At 45.5% G+C, this 18106-nt stretch overlaps 1 protein-coding gene across 2 annotated transcripts; it reads left to right on the forward strand.

Annotated features, from left to right (window-relative positions):
• Positions 1–4016: 4016 nt before the first annotated feature.
• On the forward strand, positions 4017–17897 carry ASB4 (ankyrin repeat and SOCS box containing 4). Of its 2 annotated transcripts, none has more exons than XM_074574712.1 (5): positions 4017–4387; positions 8064–8363; positions 11001–11491; positions 13157–13270; positions 14958–17897. In XM_074574712.1, exons 1-5 carry the CDS (start codon positions 4114–4116, stop codon positions 15144–15146), a joined length of 1368 nt encoding a protein of 455 aa, XP_074430813.1. In that variant the 5' UTR covers positions 4017–4113; the 3' UTR covers positions 15147–17897. The 2 variants fall into 2 exon arrangements, 1 of the variants encoding a protein (XP_074430813.1); XR_012585473.1 differs by having other exon boundaries at positions 4075–4387; positions 13030–13270; positions 14958–17890.
• Positions 17898–18106: the final 209 nt, after the last annotated feature.

An 18106-nucleotide genomic window follows, 5' to 3' on the forward strand; every position in this document is an offset into this window, starting at 1 on the left:
TGATGCTGCAGATGCTGTACGGGCCGCAGCAAAGCGAGGGGATTGCCATCGCTGCTGCAACAGTATTTTTACAAGCATGCACTGTTCAGAAGAGATGAAAGGGTGGGATTAACTCAAGGATCTGGGTTTTTTTTGCCTCAGGCCCGCAGATCTGATGTTCAGTACATTTTCCTCCTTAACACGTAAGGCTTCAGAGCCGGGTGGACTGCTCCTCACGGGGGCTGCGTTACTACAACCCGCTTTACCAGCCACCTGCCGAGACAAAGTAAAGGCAGAGCCACAGCCTCGCTAGCCAAGCGAGCCCATCCGCCGCTGCAAGGCTCGGAGCTGGAGCTTGCAGGCAATGTTTCGAGGTCCCCTCTGTAAGCAGGGGGGAGAACACTTGTAACAACCCCACTAAAGCTGCAGGTACGTCACCCTGCATCTACTACTACTCTCTGTCCCCATCCCCACCGGTGCTGCCTTTGGGACAGGGCTGCTGCTGGCAGGGAGCCGACGGGCTTTTCTCTATTGCAGCTAGGAACAACTCCTCCAGCGCTCGGGTTGCTTCACCGCCGTTCTTTTGGAGCATTTCTCCTTTTCCTGGCTTTCTGCCTGCCCCAGCATAGAGTTCAGGATGCTGTTTTTCACCCCCCAAACTCTGCTTGAGCTGTTCCCGGCGGTGCCGTGAGTTTTGTAGCTGCCAATAGATTATTGCTCTGCATCAGCAAGTGCCAATGGAGGGGCCCTGGCTCCTCAGGGGACACACTCCGCACGGCCTGCCAGCATATCTTTTTTCTCATTTTCTCCTTAAGGCTGTCTTTTGTTTTCTGTGAGCAGTCACAACTCTTATTTTCATACATGCTTCTGTGTCGCCAACCATCCTTCTCGTACCACCACCCTGATGGTGTTTGTGAACTCACCTCCAGGCACCTCTGCTGCTTGCTGCCCAACCTAATAAAGGACATGGCCCACTGGAATCAGTGGAAAGACTTCCCTTGACGTCAGTGGGCCTTGGAACAAGCCTGTGATAACCCTGCTGGAGAGCGTCCTCAACAGCCCATCTGAAGCCAGGGATGACTGTCCCAGATGACTGTTCCATCACCTGAAGCAGAAAGCAGTGTGCACCCCAGGGGTGTTTTCTGCTCTTCTCTTGCTCACTGTGCCCCTTCACACCTGGTCCTTCTGACCTGCTGTAACCACGTATGAGGGGCAGATCCAGCCTGTTTATGTGTCTGTGACTTGTCCTGTGAACAGGAGCGTGTTGTGTGGCACTGTGTGGAGCAGAAGGAAAGCTTGGGGACAGGAGATGTCTCCCCAGCAAAAACATGCCTTTGTGTTAGCTCCGTAATTTAGACAATCGACCCCAAATGCAGAAACCAGGTTTTCTTAATGGATACAGCATATGAGTGCACAGTGCCCATCCCAGTGGCCTCAAGTCTAACCTGTAAGTATTGTGAATACTAGTATTGTTATTTATATTAAACAAGTGACGAGCTATTGTTTCACGGTGAGATGTTCAGAATATTTGGCAGCCTTGGGGCTTGGGTGACATCAGTTTTGACTTTCAAAATCAAACTGCCACCTTGTGGTACGACGGGGGAGAAGTCTGTAGGAAATTACATGGGTGGCAAAAATTTAGATACATAGTAAAAACTGGTCCTTTTTATTCTTAAATTTATTTTTGACTATACTTCAGGCAAATTAATAAAAATTCTTACGTCATGCTTTAGAAAGCCAATCTAATTTTTTGTGATTGTCGATGTAAAACATAAAACCATTTCCTTGTTCTTGTATGTAATTGTACTAAAACCAGCAGTGCACTCATACGAGTAGGTTTTTCAAGATTAGACCCAAATCCAGCTTACAGGAAAACACTAACTATAAAGGCTATAGGTATCTGTAATACCTATATTTCTCTCTTTTAAACTCATTAACATTAAGAAAAATTCCTGTGGGAGTCAGAGCAGGGCCACACAAATTGCTAAGGTGAGCGAGTTGTAGTGCATCATCTGGTCTGAGATGCCATCCCTGTACATCCTCTTGGACCACGATGGATGTAAGGTAATTTCAATCATCTTTCTCTTTCACTGTGGGCCAAGCCATCACAAATTACTTCACATTGCTTGTCAACCAAGAGCAAGCACGATGGATCAGCAGATGTGCGGTAATCTGTTACAGCAACGTGCTTGTGCATCTCAATCTTCAGGCAGCAGACCAGCACGGAGATGTGCTGGCACGATCCTTTCAGTATACAGCTAGATTGAATGTCCTGGTGTCATCTAATACTATTTATGAAAGATGATAGATGAAAAGCTAGTCCATTTCAAATTGAAAAGTGTAGCTGAGGTGAACAGTTGATTGCAGCTATGTATCAGTGCTTTGTGCATCCATGACTTTTCAGGAATACAGTGGTTTAAAACAAAAAAAAGGTGCAGGTAACAAGAAGCCTGTAAGACCTGGAATTCACGTCTCGTCCCTCTGCTCATGCCAGGCAAGCATTAACACTTTTTTTAAAGCATGAAGTGGAGTCATCTTCTACTGAAAGTAACAAAGTGAGAGGGAGGCAGTCTTGCAGGAGGGAATGTAAAGGTACAGAGAGCCTGTTGATGACTCTCCTCTTAAGTAAGCCTAGAAAGACCCATATGAGCTGCCTGGGACCTATAGCACCAGAGCAAGCCATTTTCCTTCTCACTGTGTCTATTACAAAGTTCAATACCTCAGGGAAGTAGTTTTTATAAAGCATTCTTTATCCAAAAGTAGTATCCTATCTACACAGGTGGAAGGAACTCACAAATTTCACAGTTCTCCATGAACTGCTGTCCTGTAACGTCTTTGTGGAGCACTGGCTCTAGGAGAGAACTGGTGAGCATTCCCATGGACAGGGGTCCTGCAGGTCCTCATGGGGCTGCCTGAGGAGCCTGGCCCCTGGAAAGCCTGCAAACACAGAGGCTGCTCCAACTTCCAGAATCACCTGGCTCACATTTCCCCGTCGATCCACTTGGCAGCCAAACTCCCAGGAAGGGTAAACATAAAAATTTCTTCCTCACTGTTGTGGTGGTGTCCGCTTTGCCTGGTGATTTAAATTAAGGGTGGATAGTCTCCTTCTAGCTATGGTCTCATCCATCATCCCAAGTGGGTGCAGGTGTGAACCACTTCTACGTGATGAACGGCAACAGCTCATGCTAGCCATGTGTGGGTTTGCATCATCACAGACTGCTGTCAACACAGGGGCAGGACAGGCAAAGATAGAAGGAAAAGGGAGTGGGGAGGAAGTGTTCAGTGGATGATGGGGTTGTGAGGGAGAAGGTCTGAGTATAGCTGAAGGGTGGGCAGGGGAAAGAGAAGAGCACATGGACCCATGCAGCCTTTTGTCCTTGCCCCTGAGTTAATTCACATGTATGCCCACTGCGGTGTGTGAGATCCCCCACCCCATAAAATGGCTGTAAAGCTCTGCAGCCTCCTCAACCCACCATTTCTCCTTCCTAGGAGCACTGAGCGTGGGCCCTGAGCAAACTAGGGGAAACCCTGCTGCTCAGGGTATCATACAGGACACTGGGCTACATCAACATATTGATCCCTTGGGGCTTTACAGATCAGGGCCTGTGAGCCCTGCGTGAGGTGGTCTCTTGTGGAGGCCTGCCTGGTGGCTGGAGGAATGAAAGGGGGACCAACATTCCAAATACTGTCCTAGGGAAGAGTGAGCTGCCTCACACAGGAGTACCTTGAGGATTTTTGTATTGTTTTTTTCTGCAATGGAATAGTTAAAAGGCATCTGCAGGCAGGGCATCACATCCCATTGCAGTCAATAAATCAGCAATAGTAACGATGAAAGGAAATGTGAGTGTTTCTCCGGCTGAGAAGCAACACCGGGGACTAGCGTCTTTTAATGCAAGCGTATGGCAGGAGCAGAGGGTAACCATGTGGTTAATGAAGCTTAATGTGTATAAAGCCCATGGTGATAACTCTTATTTTGGTGTTATTGCTGGTGTCTCTGTCCTTGCTTTCATAAAAAGAGTGTGGTGATATCTAAGAGTGGCATTTCGATGCCTAAAATGCTCCTCATATAAATAGAACAAGCAGATCAGCATGACTGAGTGATAAAATTACCTTCTGGTCTTCAGGAACTTCAGCATGCAACTGTGCTATAGGGACCTCAGTGTACCCCTCTTCACAGCACAAATACGTTGGGAAATGGATCTGGAGGAGACATACAAAGAGGGAGAAAATACAGAGGGGAGAATGACTCGCGTTGGAGCTGCAAAGTTGGTGAAAAAGGCTTTTCTCGAAGCCCTGAAGTCCAATGACTTTGAAACACTGGAGGAGCTCTTGAGCCAAAAGAAAATAGACGTGGACACGGTGTTTGAAGTGGAAGATGAAAACCTGGTTCTGGCATCCTACAAACAAGGTAAATGTGGCAGCATTCACCAGCCAGGAAGTAGATGGGTTTGAGTGATTTTCAAGAAACTGTGGCCCTTTGTCTCTTCTGAAGCTACAGCATAAGCTGATTCATAGGCAGTAACCTCTCAGGAGGTTCGTATGGCCACGGTCACTGCAGGAGGGGAGCTTATCAGCTGTACCCGTCGGGCTTGGTGGAGGGCAGCCCAGAGACCAGCCTGAGCCTTCGTGCTCCTGAGGCAGCTGCTGCAGCTTCAAGGGAGTCCAGGGAGAGGAGTCCTTTGCCATTTCCTCGCAGAGAACTTGGGTGCAAAACCCAGAGCAGACACGTGCAGGCTAAGTGTGGTATATACATGACTATAGCCAGTCACATGTACAGACCATTTAGAAACATAAAATATTAAATCTGTTCCATTTTCAATTTACAGTAGTAGTACAGTGAACCCTCCCTAGCTCAGAAGAGCTAAAGAAATACTGCAGACCTTGGATGTTGCTGTACGGGAGGAGATTTATTTTTCAAACTGACACAAAGTGAGGATCTGCTAGTTTATCAAAACAGAAAAATCACCTGGAAAAACACAACCAGAAAAGACATCTATTTTGGAGTGTAGAAAACGTGAACCAGTTCTCAGCCAGACACTGACTGAGTTCCCACAAACTTACAACTTAAAGCAATAGAACAAGTTTGCTCTCTGTTAAAATCAACACACTTCATTACTTACTTGCTAACAGACTCTTTGTGTGTATCTACAAAACAGTAGTGACCAGACTTTGCCAGAAGCTAATCATAAGCGGAGATAAACACCTCCAGTCCCAGCAGCACAGCAAATACCCTTTTTTTCTGTGTCATATGGAAGGGACAACATCCCACCTCTTCTCCTTTTCTGTCTTTTCCTCTGATTTAATGATTGGCTCCTTTTCTTTTGATTTCATTAGGGTGAGGATGATGCGGTCACGACATCCTTCCCCTGGGGACAGTGTCTGAACTAACCCACCCAGTGATGAATGTATCTTAAAATACCTTTTTTTTTTTTTTTCTGTCCTCAGCCGGCTGAGATGCATTCTGGTTGTGGTTTGAGATTACAGGATTAATGCATAGATTTTTCATTGTAAATCATTTGACTGCAAGCATTAACGCGTGTCTTTTGGAGAAGTCTCTCCTTTCTCCAAAAAATAGGAGAGGTAAATGCATCCTATGGCCTAAATCACAGCAGTGTATTCACTTTGTCTGAAAGGCAGGAGGCATTCTATCAACTCTAGTGCAAATTTCACTTTTATTCTGAATAATCTGTGATATTAGATGGGAATTTCCTTGAGGAGGGAGAGGGGATAAAAATTAAGCCCCACCATCCTGCTGTTCAGGCAGCCTGAGCTTTGCCATAGCCTGGAGTGGTGAAGTGGAAAGGAAATGCCATAGGTGACAGAGTGGCTTTGCTTCCTCTCTTCCAAAGAGGCTGAGATCTCCCAAGGACACTGACCTCACATGCACCAAGGCTTTTCCATGTTTCTACCCAAAGAAACAGGCAAGCTGAACGAGGCCTGCCATGGAGCCCACATCTGCTTCCTGCTCAGTGCCCAGTCCCAGTCCCTCTGGGCTCAGAGATGTCTGTGGGTTTGGGCAGAGGACATGGGAGATGCTCCCTCAGGATGTCTGAGCCCAGCTCACCTGCAGCAGCACAGGCAAAGGAAATAAATGGTGGTCTCAGGCAGGGAAACTGTGGCTGTATAAAGTGATAGCTTGGCTTTGGGGATGAGTTTTCTGCTGTTATGTATCATTTATGGCTCACATCTGGCCATAAACATGAGGCGCAGCTCCATGTTGGATAAGCCAACGCTGCTGCACAGCTCACCGGTAAGAAGGGGGAATGCCACATGTCTATTCAGATGGGGAGCTGATTTAAGAAGCTTACTTTGCCATATGCACGGACTCTGGGATATAGCCCACCTACTTTGTGCCTGGTTTGGGGGCATATGATGAAAAGGTTGTCTTACCAGAGTTGCCAGCGTAACCTGGATAGTCAGGGCGTTCAGGGAGGGCTGAGCGGCTGCAGAGGAGCCTGTCGCCGTTTAGGTACTCAGGTGCCTCAGGGCTGCCTGCTGTTGCCATTCACAGCATGGGTTCCTTGGGGACTGGGTTTGGTGGTCCCCAAAATCGAGCCCTAGGGTGGATGCTGTGGTCAGTAGACAGTTTCTCACCCCCGACATCTCACATGCTGGTAGTAATAAATGCATATATTGGTGAGGAACAAGTCATGGTGGCCATGCTTGAGCAGGAGGTGCAGCTGCTGTCATGACTGTCCATTTTATATCTGTAACCTTTCAGTGGAGATCTAGCATTTTGCTACACAAGAACTGCATTACTGGCACCTATCTCAGAATGTACTTGCAATTTAATTAGGAGGGAAGAAGAACTTTAATCCAAGTTTCTCCCTGCCATCAGCACTTTGTTTCTATCCCTCTTTCCTTCCTCTCCTTTCTGTTTAATACAACACACATGAGTACTGTAAAAACTGTATCTATATGACATTAAGGTTGAAAAACTATTATAACTAGAGATTCAAAGATGAAGGTCTGAATTAATTTGACCTCATACATCTTTAGGATTTTTTCTGTGTCTTTTACATGGCAACACTATTCAACCAGGCATTCATCCAAGGAGAAACAGATAAATCAAACCCAGAAAATTAATTTTGTAGGCACATTCTAGCTAAGATGCAACTGCTGTATCTAAAAAAAAAAAAAAAGAGAGAGAGAGAGAGAAAAGAAGAGGTTTTAGACTTCTTTTACCCTTCTGCACATTATTATTGTGTTTTACTTTTTTTAAACAAAAGATTATAGTAATCACTTCTGAGACTGTCTCTGTGCAGTCATTAAGCAAGTAGTCCTATTTTGGGAACAAATATTTAACTGTTATTTGGTCTTACACCTGTTTGTAAGTAAAATAAAACCCAGATCATTGTGAAATTTTCAGAGAAAAATCCAAACATTTTGGAGACATATTTCATGCCAAAGCGTCACTGCTTCTATTTGTCTCTTCAACCGAATTTATGTCAGCATCCAAACTCCTCCCTCCATGCTCCTCAGGGGCAGTAGTTGGCAGGAGGTCTGTCACACAGCTGCAGCCACATTGCCAGGGGTCATCTATGTGCAATGCATCTCTGGAGGTCTGAATCCAGCCAATGAATCCAATCCAGGTCTGAATCCAATCCAAGATCCTGCCATCTCCCACGCAGAAACAGCAGGATGAGCTATCTGTTAAGTCAGTGGCCTAAGTAAATGCTGCCTTCTTATTCCAATGCCACCTTTGTTCAGCTATTGGCAGGCTGAACATCCCATTTCCCCCATATTTTTTAGCTGGTGGCATTTCAAATGCTTTGAGCATACTTTATTTTTTTTTATTTAGTCTACACAGGTCATGAGAAAACCAAAAGCTGCCTTCCAAGTGCATCTACGTGGGAATTACCTCTCCAAAAGGCAGGCTATTCAGCACACACAGAAAAAGCGCTTAATGAAAGTGAAGTTACACTTCAGAGAACTTCATGTGCACTAACTAAGCTGTAGCTGGTGAAATTACAGTAAATTAAAGCAAAACTCTAACCCTTCCTTCCCCTGAATTATTCTCAGTAGGTGGCTAGTCCAAAGAAAAGTCTTTGCTAAGGATGGTAACGTGTTTTCACTTTGTATAGGGTACTGGCTGCCTAGCTACAAATTAAAAATATCCTGGGCAACTGGACTTCATCTAGCTGTCATGTATGGACATCTGGAGAGTCTTTTGGTCCTGCTCAATCACAAAGCTACAATCAACTGCCGTCCCAACGGAAAAGCTGCAATCCACATAGCTTGTGAAATGGCAAATGTTGAGTGTCTCAAGATCCTTTGCAACCACGGAGCTAAGCTGAACTGCTTTTCCATGAGTGGGCAGGCGCCCTTGCACTTCTGCACAACACGAACCTCCATGCCTTGTGCCCAGCAACTGGTTTGGAGAGGTAAGGTAGAGCTCTGGCGAGTCTCTCGTGGCATCCCTAGAGACAGTGGGCATGGTCTCTGGCTTCTCTTAGGAGGCAATTTGTCAAAGTACACATGTATTTCTCCTTTCCACCCAAGCTGACCCATGTCTTCATCTCAGCCATCTTTTCCCCATCTCTTTGATCAGATGAAGTTTTTCCCCTTCTGGTTCTTCACCCCGTCTGTCCTTCCCTCTCCCTGGCCACCGTCCCTTAATCCAGGATTGTTTCCCATTTCAGTGCCTCCAGCCGCTGCCCAGTCACTCCCTCCGCAGAAGAACTCCTCTGAATCAGGGGGTTTCTACTTCTCTATTTCTTTTCTGTCTTCTTCATCTAAGTTTACTATTGACACGTTTTCCCGTAAAAGTGTGCCCCCCTCCTCTTCTTTCTTGTTCAAATTTTCTTGGTCTCATAAAATTCTTCCAACCACTTGTATTTTAAGACCTGGCCTTGAAAAACTGGGTGCAGTTTTTCATACCATCTCTTCATTTTTCAGCAGCCAAACTCAGGCATCTATGTAGGGATTGCGGGGAAAATGCTCCTATATATTTTTTTTTCCACAAAGTAACATACATTATGCTGCTGGTCATCTGTAAGAAATGAAGCTATGAATAGATGTAATTCCTGGATGAATATATTGGTGTCACACATTATTTCCTTAACACATGGATGCTGACTCAGGACGCAGGAAAAGACAGGCATAAAAGGTACAGCAAAGTCAGGCAGTGCAAGTCTTAAGTTGCAAACAGACAGATTCTCCTATTTATCACACTGTGCCGTGGCAAATACAAATGCTTTGGGGTTGGTTTTTTTTGCTACGTGTGTTGTTATTGAAGGCTTTCCTTGAGATGCAGAGCCCAAGTATGCTTTGTGGGCAAGGCAATCTGCAGTCCCAAATGAATAACCACATCGCTTTTCTTCTGCTGGAAAATATATATTATTTTGTTGAGTTGAAAGGAAAATAAATGAAAGAAATGCTGCCAGTTGTATCCTGCCCAAAGCAAACAGTCCTGACAGCAGGAGCTGAATTCGCTACCATGGAAAAGCTTAAAAGTCAAACGTAGTCTTATAAAATGTTGCACAGGATGAATGCAAATGAAAGGATGTATTCTGTAGGCTTTCTCCACTCACCCACCAGCAATAGAATAATAATACTTTACAAGTCACTCTTCGTCCCAAAGCACTCGGTAAACTCAATTCTCCATATGAGCTAAACCTCGAGACTCCAAACAAAATGGGAAAGGTCTGGAGCAAAATGTGGCAGGTGTGTACATACACATAGCAGCACTACCCAGCAGCCGAAACCAGGGATTTGGTTAATGTCCCTGCACCAAAGTTTCCAAGACATGTCTCCCACCCTGCCATCTCCACTCTAAGGTGTCACACTGGGTCAATTCAGGTAAACGCAGTTTAACCACTTCTGGTTTGGGCAACCTGCCAGCCGAGCAAAACTGATCCCATGTTCCTTTACCACCTCCAAACTTAGATTGCTGATGCTGTCGTGGACATCTAACATGATTAACACTCAGCACAGCTTAACGGCATTAGCATTCAGGTTTTCCAGCCCAGAGGTAATTTTTGACTCCTCTTCCTCCCTCCCAATCCTTACACCTCAGTCTTAGCGTAAGTTTGGCCACGTAAGGGAAGAGTCTAGAGAGAAGAGGGGTGGCCACCGGGTCTTGCATGAGTAATTCATTGACAGTTTGGCAAGTCCCCAGGTTCAAGGGGCCCTTGTCCGCCCTGTGGTCGTCGACATCAGCACCCTCCCATCTCTGGAAGCAGCCCCCTTGCCCCTCCATCCTGCTGCCCTTTCAGGGTTCTGCTTTGCTCTGGGTCTTGCCAACCTTCCCTCTTTTCTCACGAGCAGCCTTCAGCGTTATTCCTGCAGGCATTTGCATTTCCTTCGAGCTGGAAAAGCGGGAAGGCAGCCGGCAGGTCGGGCTGCAGCCTGCAAGCGATGGGGAAGGGCTGGGGGGGAGCCGGGTCCCCGCTTCGCTCCTCAGTAGATGGTGCTGTTGCTTCAGCTGCCGCCGCCGCTCGGCACAACAGCAGCAGTCGTACCCGTCCCCTTAACAGCTCGAAAACAGGATGCAGACCCTCAGCTGGGGACTTTGGCTATGGTTTGTTGTCGTTTTCTTTTTAACATCATCTATGGGTCTGTCGTAAAATGTCCTTTCTCCCAGGCTCGCAGTTAATGGGGTGCTGCAGGGAGCGTTCCCAGGGTATAGGTTTGGGCAGTGCCGTTCTCCAGAGCGGGAGTAAAGCTCTCCTTTTTCCTTCAGTTCTTAATTTATAGGCAAAAGCCTTTTACCCAGAGATTTGGACCTGCATGCTGCTCCAAAATCGAGTGTTCAGATAAGGCCTTCTGTCAGCTTGGGGTCAAGCGGTCGCATCTGAAGCTGGATCCAAGAATGTGAAGTTTCAAAAGGTTTCCTGGAGGCTTAAGAAATGCAGAATCCATGTCCCTAGCTATTTGCATTTCCACGTGCATATTTCAAGCCAGTTGCCCACTCTCTCCTTTTCCTTGAGTAGCAGGGCTCAAGCAGGGAGATGGCTGAACCAGGTCATTCTCATTTCTCCCAAATGTCTTCATTTTCTCCCATCGCCTTTCTTTGGCAGGAGCGAATGTGAACATAAAAACAAACAACCAAGATGAGGAGACTCCTCTGCACGCCGCTGCGCGTTTGGGTATCCCGGAGCTCGTGGCCTTTTACGTGGAGCAAGGAGCGCACATTGATGCTCTCAACGCCTACATGGAGACTCCCCTGGCCTGTGCAGCCTATTGGGCCCTTCACTATAAGGATCAGATCTACAGCCAGGATCACCATCTCATCTGTCGGATGCTCTTAGACTATAAAGCTGACGTGAACACTCGCGATGAGGATTTCAAATCACCGCTCCACAAAGCTGCCTGGAACTGCGACCACGTCCTGCTGCATATGCTGCTGGAGGCAGGAGCAGAAGCAAACATCATGGATGTCAATGGCTGTGCACCCTTACAGTATATCATAAAAGTGACATCTGTGCGGCCAGCTGCCCAGCCTGACATCTGCTACCAGCTGCTGCTGAATCATGGAGCGGCTAGGATATATCCTCTGCAGTTCCACAAGGTTAATGATGGCTTTGTACAGTAGGGATATGGAGAGAGGTGATGCCTTGAACAGGGATGGGATGAGAGATCCAAACTTCAGGGTTTGGTGGTATCTGGATTTGCTAGGGTCTTGTAAACTGTAGGCCCAGAGTGCCCCAAACCTTGTGAGACAACCTGTTGTAAGAGTGGTATCATTTAACTGAAGTGAAGTTACGGTTGCTAATGCCAGAAGCCAGACCCAGATCCCGTTTTTGTTCTTAACCAACCTGAAACCCTGAACTCTAAATGCTGGTTCAAGCCTAATTTTTCAGAGCTGATTCGCTTTCTTACTTCAGAAAACCTACATCTCTTTTTCAAACCTGGCTCCACACAGGCTTACCTGGGTTATACAAAATGAGTATTTCATGGCCTCTATCAAAGACTGGAGATCAGAGCAGTTGATTCAGTTTGTCGCTTCTGGCCTTTAAAAATCTATTCAAATCTATTCAAAATGAAATGGATCTCAGTAAAACTTAGGCTCATCCCCAGGAAGTGTGATAAATTAAGGGGAAATGCTGGGCCTGGGCTCACAGTTGATGAAAAAAAAGAGAAAAAAAAAAAAGAAAAATAATTGCAGGACCCCTCCCAAAGTATTTCTAAACGTCTGCAAAGCCCAAGGCACTGACAGAAGTAGCCGACAGACTTCTTATATCAGGCAACTAATAAGCTCTCTGTAATCAGGACTCATTCTCTCTCATCCAGTGCCCTGAGCAACATTTTGCAGCTCCTCCACTGTATATGTAAAGTTTTAACTAGCCAAGCAACCAGAAGACTTTGAATAAAATGCCAAACTTTTGGTTATGCCCTCTTGAGCCCAGGATGATCTGGCCCTGTCTGTAACAGAACAACACTTAGGTTCCTACAGCACGTTTGAGAGCCAGGTCTGAGGTCTCCTCTTCCTGCCTCCCCCTCTCTACTGTTGCATGGAGTGGGTCTCCCTTCCAAACCATCACTTGCTGTCGGCAAAATACGTAGGATGATATTTATCCCAGAGGCATGTGCTGCAGTTTTGTTTTGCAAGCCTGGCTACTGTGTGGGACAGAACTGTGCATCATATGGTGTGAACGTCAACTGTTATTCTACACATGCGAGTGACAGTAGATTTGGGGTTTTTTTTTCTACTGAGCCAAAGTTACTGGGCAGAGCAGTTTTTTCAGGGGCCTTGCCTGGCTTGAAAGTCTTACTTCTGAGCTGTGTTATCTCCCAGTCTTTCTTTAAATTAGCAATGCATTTTTGACTGATATGATGGGATTTTTTCCATTCCTGCGCTGCATGACCTAGAGCGAGGAGTTTGTGCATGGCTTTGCCTGGTGTCGAGTCACTCAACCTAGTTATGAACAAGTTATCTCCAGATTCAGGTGATAAGCTACCCTCATCACCTGACCCCATCTGGAGGTCTAAGCCAGTATTTCTGTACGGTGTTAAACTGGGGTGTGCACACCTCCACTGGGGGCTAGCCTGGGGTTTCTTGCTGCAGGATGCACTGAGCACCGTAGACATAGCTTGTGTCTTTTACAGCTCCAACCTTATCCTCTTGTAATTCTTTGGCTGTGTCCGTCTCAGTACGCCGCTGCACCGTGCCAAGCACCCAGGCTAGCCCCAGCAGCTCGGTGGTACTCATGACCTCTGTGCATCCTGCCTGCAGGTGCTACAAGCCTGTCATTCCCACCCCAGAGCTGTGGAGATTGTCATCAACACCTACGAACACATCAAATCAACATCCAAGTGGAAAGCGGCCATACCTGACGACGTCTTTGAGGTAAGCTCTTAATGAGTTGTAGCTGAGTAAAATCCCAGCTCATTATGTGCATCCTCCATACCCGGCCACAGAAAAGTGAGAACGTCTTTGAAAAAGGAGAACATCTCAGAAGATTTGGGACTTCCCCATTTAATATCACTCCCTTGACAAAAGCATATCCCTCACTGACAAAAGACGTATTTTTGAGAAATATTCATTGCAACATTATCCTTTGGAGCACTCCCTGTCAGGGGTGCTGCAGCTCAGCTGTCCCTGCACTCAGCAAGTGCAAAGATTCTGGCTGTCATTGATGCTTCTTCGGATCTGTCAATATGTGTATTTATATTTTATTAAAGTCAGCAAATGTTTTAAAAGTACCATGTTACACGGGTATGACTATGTATCTTTAGGTTCTGCCGCACAGGTTGGGTTTCTGTGAGCAGGACTGGTTAGCTGCAAATGCAAGGGACAATTTAAATTAAAAATAAGAGATCGAAGTGAAGAAGTTGTTGTCAAAAGGCAAAACTGTGGGGCAAACTACATGCTTTGACATGATTATCCCTTTAATTCAGAAATCCTCATAGTCCCAATATTCCAGTTTAAACCTAGTTTTTTCTTAATCCCGGGCTTTTTCAAAATCTTCAAATCAGTGCTGAAATTAAGTGCATCATTATGTGCTATACATTATCGGTGATATTTAGGTAACTCCATCCTTATTATAACGCAGAGTTATACAGCCTGAGGAACTGTGAGACTTTTTTGGGGTCAGATTTGTTCAGTAAAAATTGAAAGAAATCATTTTGGGTGAACAAAAAATTAAAAGTTAAAGGTCATTTTTCACCTTAATAATAATAATAAGTAATAATAATAATAATAATAATTTTCTGTTAGAAATAATATTTCTAATAATAATAATTACTCTTCTGGGGAAAGATAATAATCTTGCTTTCTGATTTATTATTATAATAATAAATTTCTTCCAATTCTAATTTGGAAAAATCCACAGTTGCTCTATTTTTTTTGTTGAGATTTTCATTTTTGTTGCCAAAGCTATTTGCTGAATTTGACATGAAATCGAACAAAAATTTTTGTTGACAGAAATCCATACTTTTCCATACATAAAGTGCACCTGAAAATATGTGCAACCAGATCTGTCAAGTAGCAAGACTATAAAATAAGGTCAAGTCACACGTAGGCGCACACATTTGCTTCTTTTATTTCGAAATCATTTGTAAGCATCTGCACTTTTTTTTTTTCTCGTGGGGATGCAATTGTATTTATTCCCAAAGGCCACCAGGGCGACGAGTAAGACCAAAGGTAGTTTGCCGCGGGGAGCTGGCGGGTGACGCCGGCATCGTTCTGCCCCACGCTGAGGTTTAGGGGATGAACTCGCCCACGTGCACTGACCCTGGGCTGGATCAGCACTAACACCACGGAGGAACCCCCCACCTCAAACCGATGGATATAAGACATACCAAGCCGAAAGATTTCCTTGTGATCTTTAATCTTCTTAACACTAAATATTTGAGGCAAGCGTAAGAATTTCATGCAGGCGTTTGGCTAAACCAAGCCCCTGGTGCTTGATGTGCCTCCCAGGATGGCTGTCGCTGCTTTTTACCTTGTTCTGCATTGTGGGCAGGGGAAAAGGAGGGAAGGGAAACAGCCTTATTGCCCTAAAACACACTTGTGGTTGTTTTTTTTTTTACAGCGGCACCAGGTTTTCTATGACTCGTTGTTCACCGTGTGCAGCAATTCACCGCGGTCGCTCATGCATTTATGCAGATGTGCTATTCGGGCAATACTGTCAGAAAGGTGCCACCGAGGAGTCCCTTTGCTCTCCATCCCCCCGTCCATGAAGAAGTACTTGCTGCTGGAACCAGAAGGAATCATCTACTGAGCCGCAGCAGAGCTGGCCCCAAGCGTCTCCCTTCCTGGATCCGCACGCCTCTGTGGGGTGCTGGAGATCCAGGCATGATCCAAATGGGATTTACCGGCTCTTCTCGGAGCCACTGTCCTTCCCTGCAGTGAGGAATCGCAGCTGCAGGCTGCGGGTCGCGCTGGGGGAGACAGAACTGGAAAGGCCCCCCCCCCGCGAAAAAAAATAACAACCCCCCCAAACAAACACAGGGGCACATACTTCTCTGCTTTGTTCAGCCTGGCTTAAATGCTGCTGCTGCCTTTCGTATTTATTCCACTGCCTGCTAGATAGCGTTAGATTCAATCTGAACAACCTTTGATACTGTTCCACTGTCATTTTCTTCAGCTGACTGTCATTTTCTTCAGCTGTCTGTCGTTTTGGGAGTAAAAGAAAGGATACCATCAGAAAATAGGACATTTATTAGCGTCACAGAAATGCTTTCCCAGAAAGAAATGGGTGAACTGCTTTGAATCATGACCACAGACAGGATTTCAGTAGTTTCCAGGTTTTCCTGCGGATTGACTCTCAACTCAATTTTAGTTCACTGTTCGCTACACCTCTCTGTATCTTATAAAGCTTTGTCATAATAATATCCTTTTTAATTGTAAGAATTTTTTCCATTGTCAGTCACAATATTGAAATCCGCAGCACTGAAATGTCTGTACGTTGCTGTTCATGCCCGGGTAGCTTTTAGCAGATGCTGTCTCTGTTTCTGCTCTCAGTGTGACCGATGGCAATTTCATGTCCTGGTGTTGAGAAATGCAGGTAGAATGGACTTGCCCCTGTAACCTGCACTTGTAAGTGTACTGTACTTATAAGCTGTACTTATACCCATCCATAGATCCCTCGGGATGGTGTAGGATGGGATCTGGGAAGAACATGAACCCTTCTCTCTATTGGCTACAAAAGGAGCCTAGCCTGCTACCATGGACTATACACCTCAGTTTTTGGCCGCTAAGTGCACGTGAGAGGAATCCCACCATAACCGAAAGGTGTTTCCAAGATGAAGATGTGGTGGCTGTGCTGTTACACACCTGCCCGTCCCCCTGATTTAGAGTCCCTCTACTTTTGGACCTGCCAGCGCTGGTTTCCCTGCTCACAGGGAACCTAATTTCCTGACTGAGCTGCTGTCTCTAGTTCAGGAGGATGGAACATGGGGCAGAGGCAGTTCGCTCACTGAGCATCCCACAGCAAGGGCAAGTGTGTGATGCGACCTACAGATAAAACCCATTTTTCTTCCCTTTTTTTAAATTGATGCAATCCATTTGGGGTGTTCCACTTTTTTTTTTGGACCAGGACAACTCCAGGCTCTGTTAAAAGGGAAGGTGAGCTATGCCCACCATTGGGAGCCAGTCATTCCTGACTTCTCATTGCATTTCTGGCTGTGAAGCTTTTGGTCCTTATCATTATTATTATTGTGTTTTTACAAGAGAGCCCAGTGCATGTTAGGCCCTTCCCAGCCAGACCGGAGCAGCCAAGCTGTTCAGTGCCTCTGTGTCTCGCAAAGTGACAATAACAGCACTTGAAGAAATGCACAGATTGTTTAGTGTTGTAAATCACTTTGCTCCCTTTTCATCTCAGTTTTCATTAATCAAAGCCCGTGCGCTGTGTTAGGAGAGAATCCAATTCATAGCTCTGTTTATGTTTAGCTAGACAGCAATGTAGATTGCTATTTAACAGTTTCCAGTGCCAGTGGAGAATTTCGGGGACAACAGAGACCATGAGAAAATGCTTTCTCATACGAATGAAGTTGTAATATAGATCCCTGTGCTTTACTAAACTGCTGAAAGATTCCTGCAGAGTTGAAGAGATATTTCTATCAATCAGAGACACTACAGCAGTTTACAGAGGAGAATTATCAGGATCTGGGGCAATTTGTCGACAGAAAAATCCGCTTGAGACAGTTCCAGGTTGATGGGATCCACTGAGGAAACCCAGGGAATTTGGAAGGACAGAGAAAGCTTAGGTTATCTGAACCCAGTGCTTTTCTAGGCAACTTATGTATGTAAGTCAGGCATGAGGAGGAGGATTTGCAAACTGGTCCAGGCAAGAAAGTGTTTGTTGCTCTCTGAACAGCCTGCCAATGGGGCAAGCTGGATAGTCCAGAAGAGACAGACAGATGGAGGTAGCTGATTTTATCGGGAACACATCCCCAAGCTGGCTGCTTCTGGAAGTGAAATTCTGCATCTGGAAGAGGGAGGTTTAAGGCGGAACAATAGCAGCATTTTTTGACCTGTCGTAGTCAGGACTCTCTTGCTGAGAGAGAAATAAAAAAGGCTGTCACCAATGTTCCTAAATTCCCTCTGATCCTCCCCCTCTGCAGCGAACACGCTTAATTTTTATTCTGTGGGCACCCAGCCTCACGTCCAAGCTTTGTACCAAGCAGGTGCCAGATTACAGCCATTGTGGTATCTGACAGGGAGCACAGTGGGATCAGGCTGATTATAGTCATAGGAATTTGCAAGCTGTTAAAAAACACTAGAGAACATCCCTATCACGGAAAAAAGACCTGATTGATGCACTTTAATTGCTTCTCTTGTTGGAGTTAGAAAGACCAACAGTAAGCAAACCTTATTATTTGTTACCTTTTAGCATTTCTTTGGTTTTTTTTTTCTCTCACTGTACTCTATTCCTACACACCGGAGGGAGTTGCTCATGGGAGGCATGGGGGGATCTGATAATAAGCTCATCATTTATTAAATTTATGGGATGCATAGTCTTATTATTCTGACTTGGTGTAGGTGCCTTGAAATTTCGTACTGTCATATAATTCCTGATCATGCTTTTACATTTTCAAAGCTGCAACAGCTTGGATGGCTGCAGGTGGAAATAACGACAGACCGAGTTGTCACCCCTACACTGCAAGTTTGAACCTAGTCATGACCTAACATGACAGAAAATTGTTTTCAGGGTTGTTTGGTGTCTTCTGCGAAATGAGT

The sequence above is a fragment of the Larus michahellis genome, chromosome 2 (genome assembly GCF_964199755.1).
Source record: "Larus michahellis chromosome 2, bLarMic1.1, whole genome shotgun sequence".
Taxonomy (NCBI): Eukaryota; Metazoa; Chordata; class Aves; order Charadriiformes; family Laridae; genus Larus; species Larus michahellis.

Coding starts and splice junctions, on each gene's coding strand:
- ASB4 (XM_074574712.1), top strand. CDS start 4,114: ATGCAACTGTGCTATAGGGACCTCAGTGTACCCCTCTTCACAGCACAA. Junction 4,388..8,063: donor TCTGGCATCCTACAAACAAG/GTAAATGTGGCA, acceptor CACTTTGTATAG/GGTACTGGCTGCCTAGCTAC. Junction 13,271..14,957: donor TACCTGACGACGTCTTTGAG/GTAAGCTCTTAA, acceptor TTTTTTTTACAG/CGGCACCAGGTTTTCTATGA.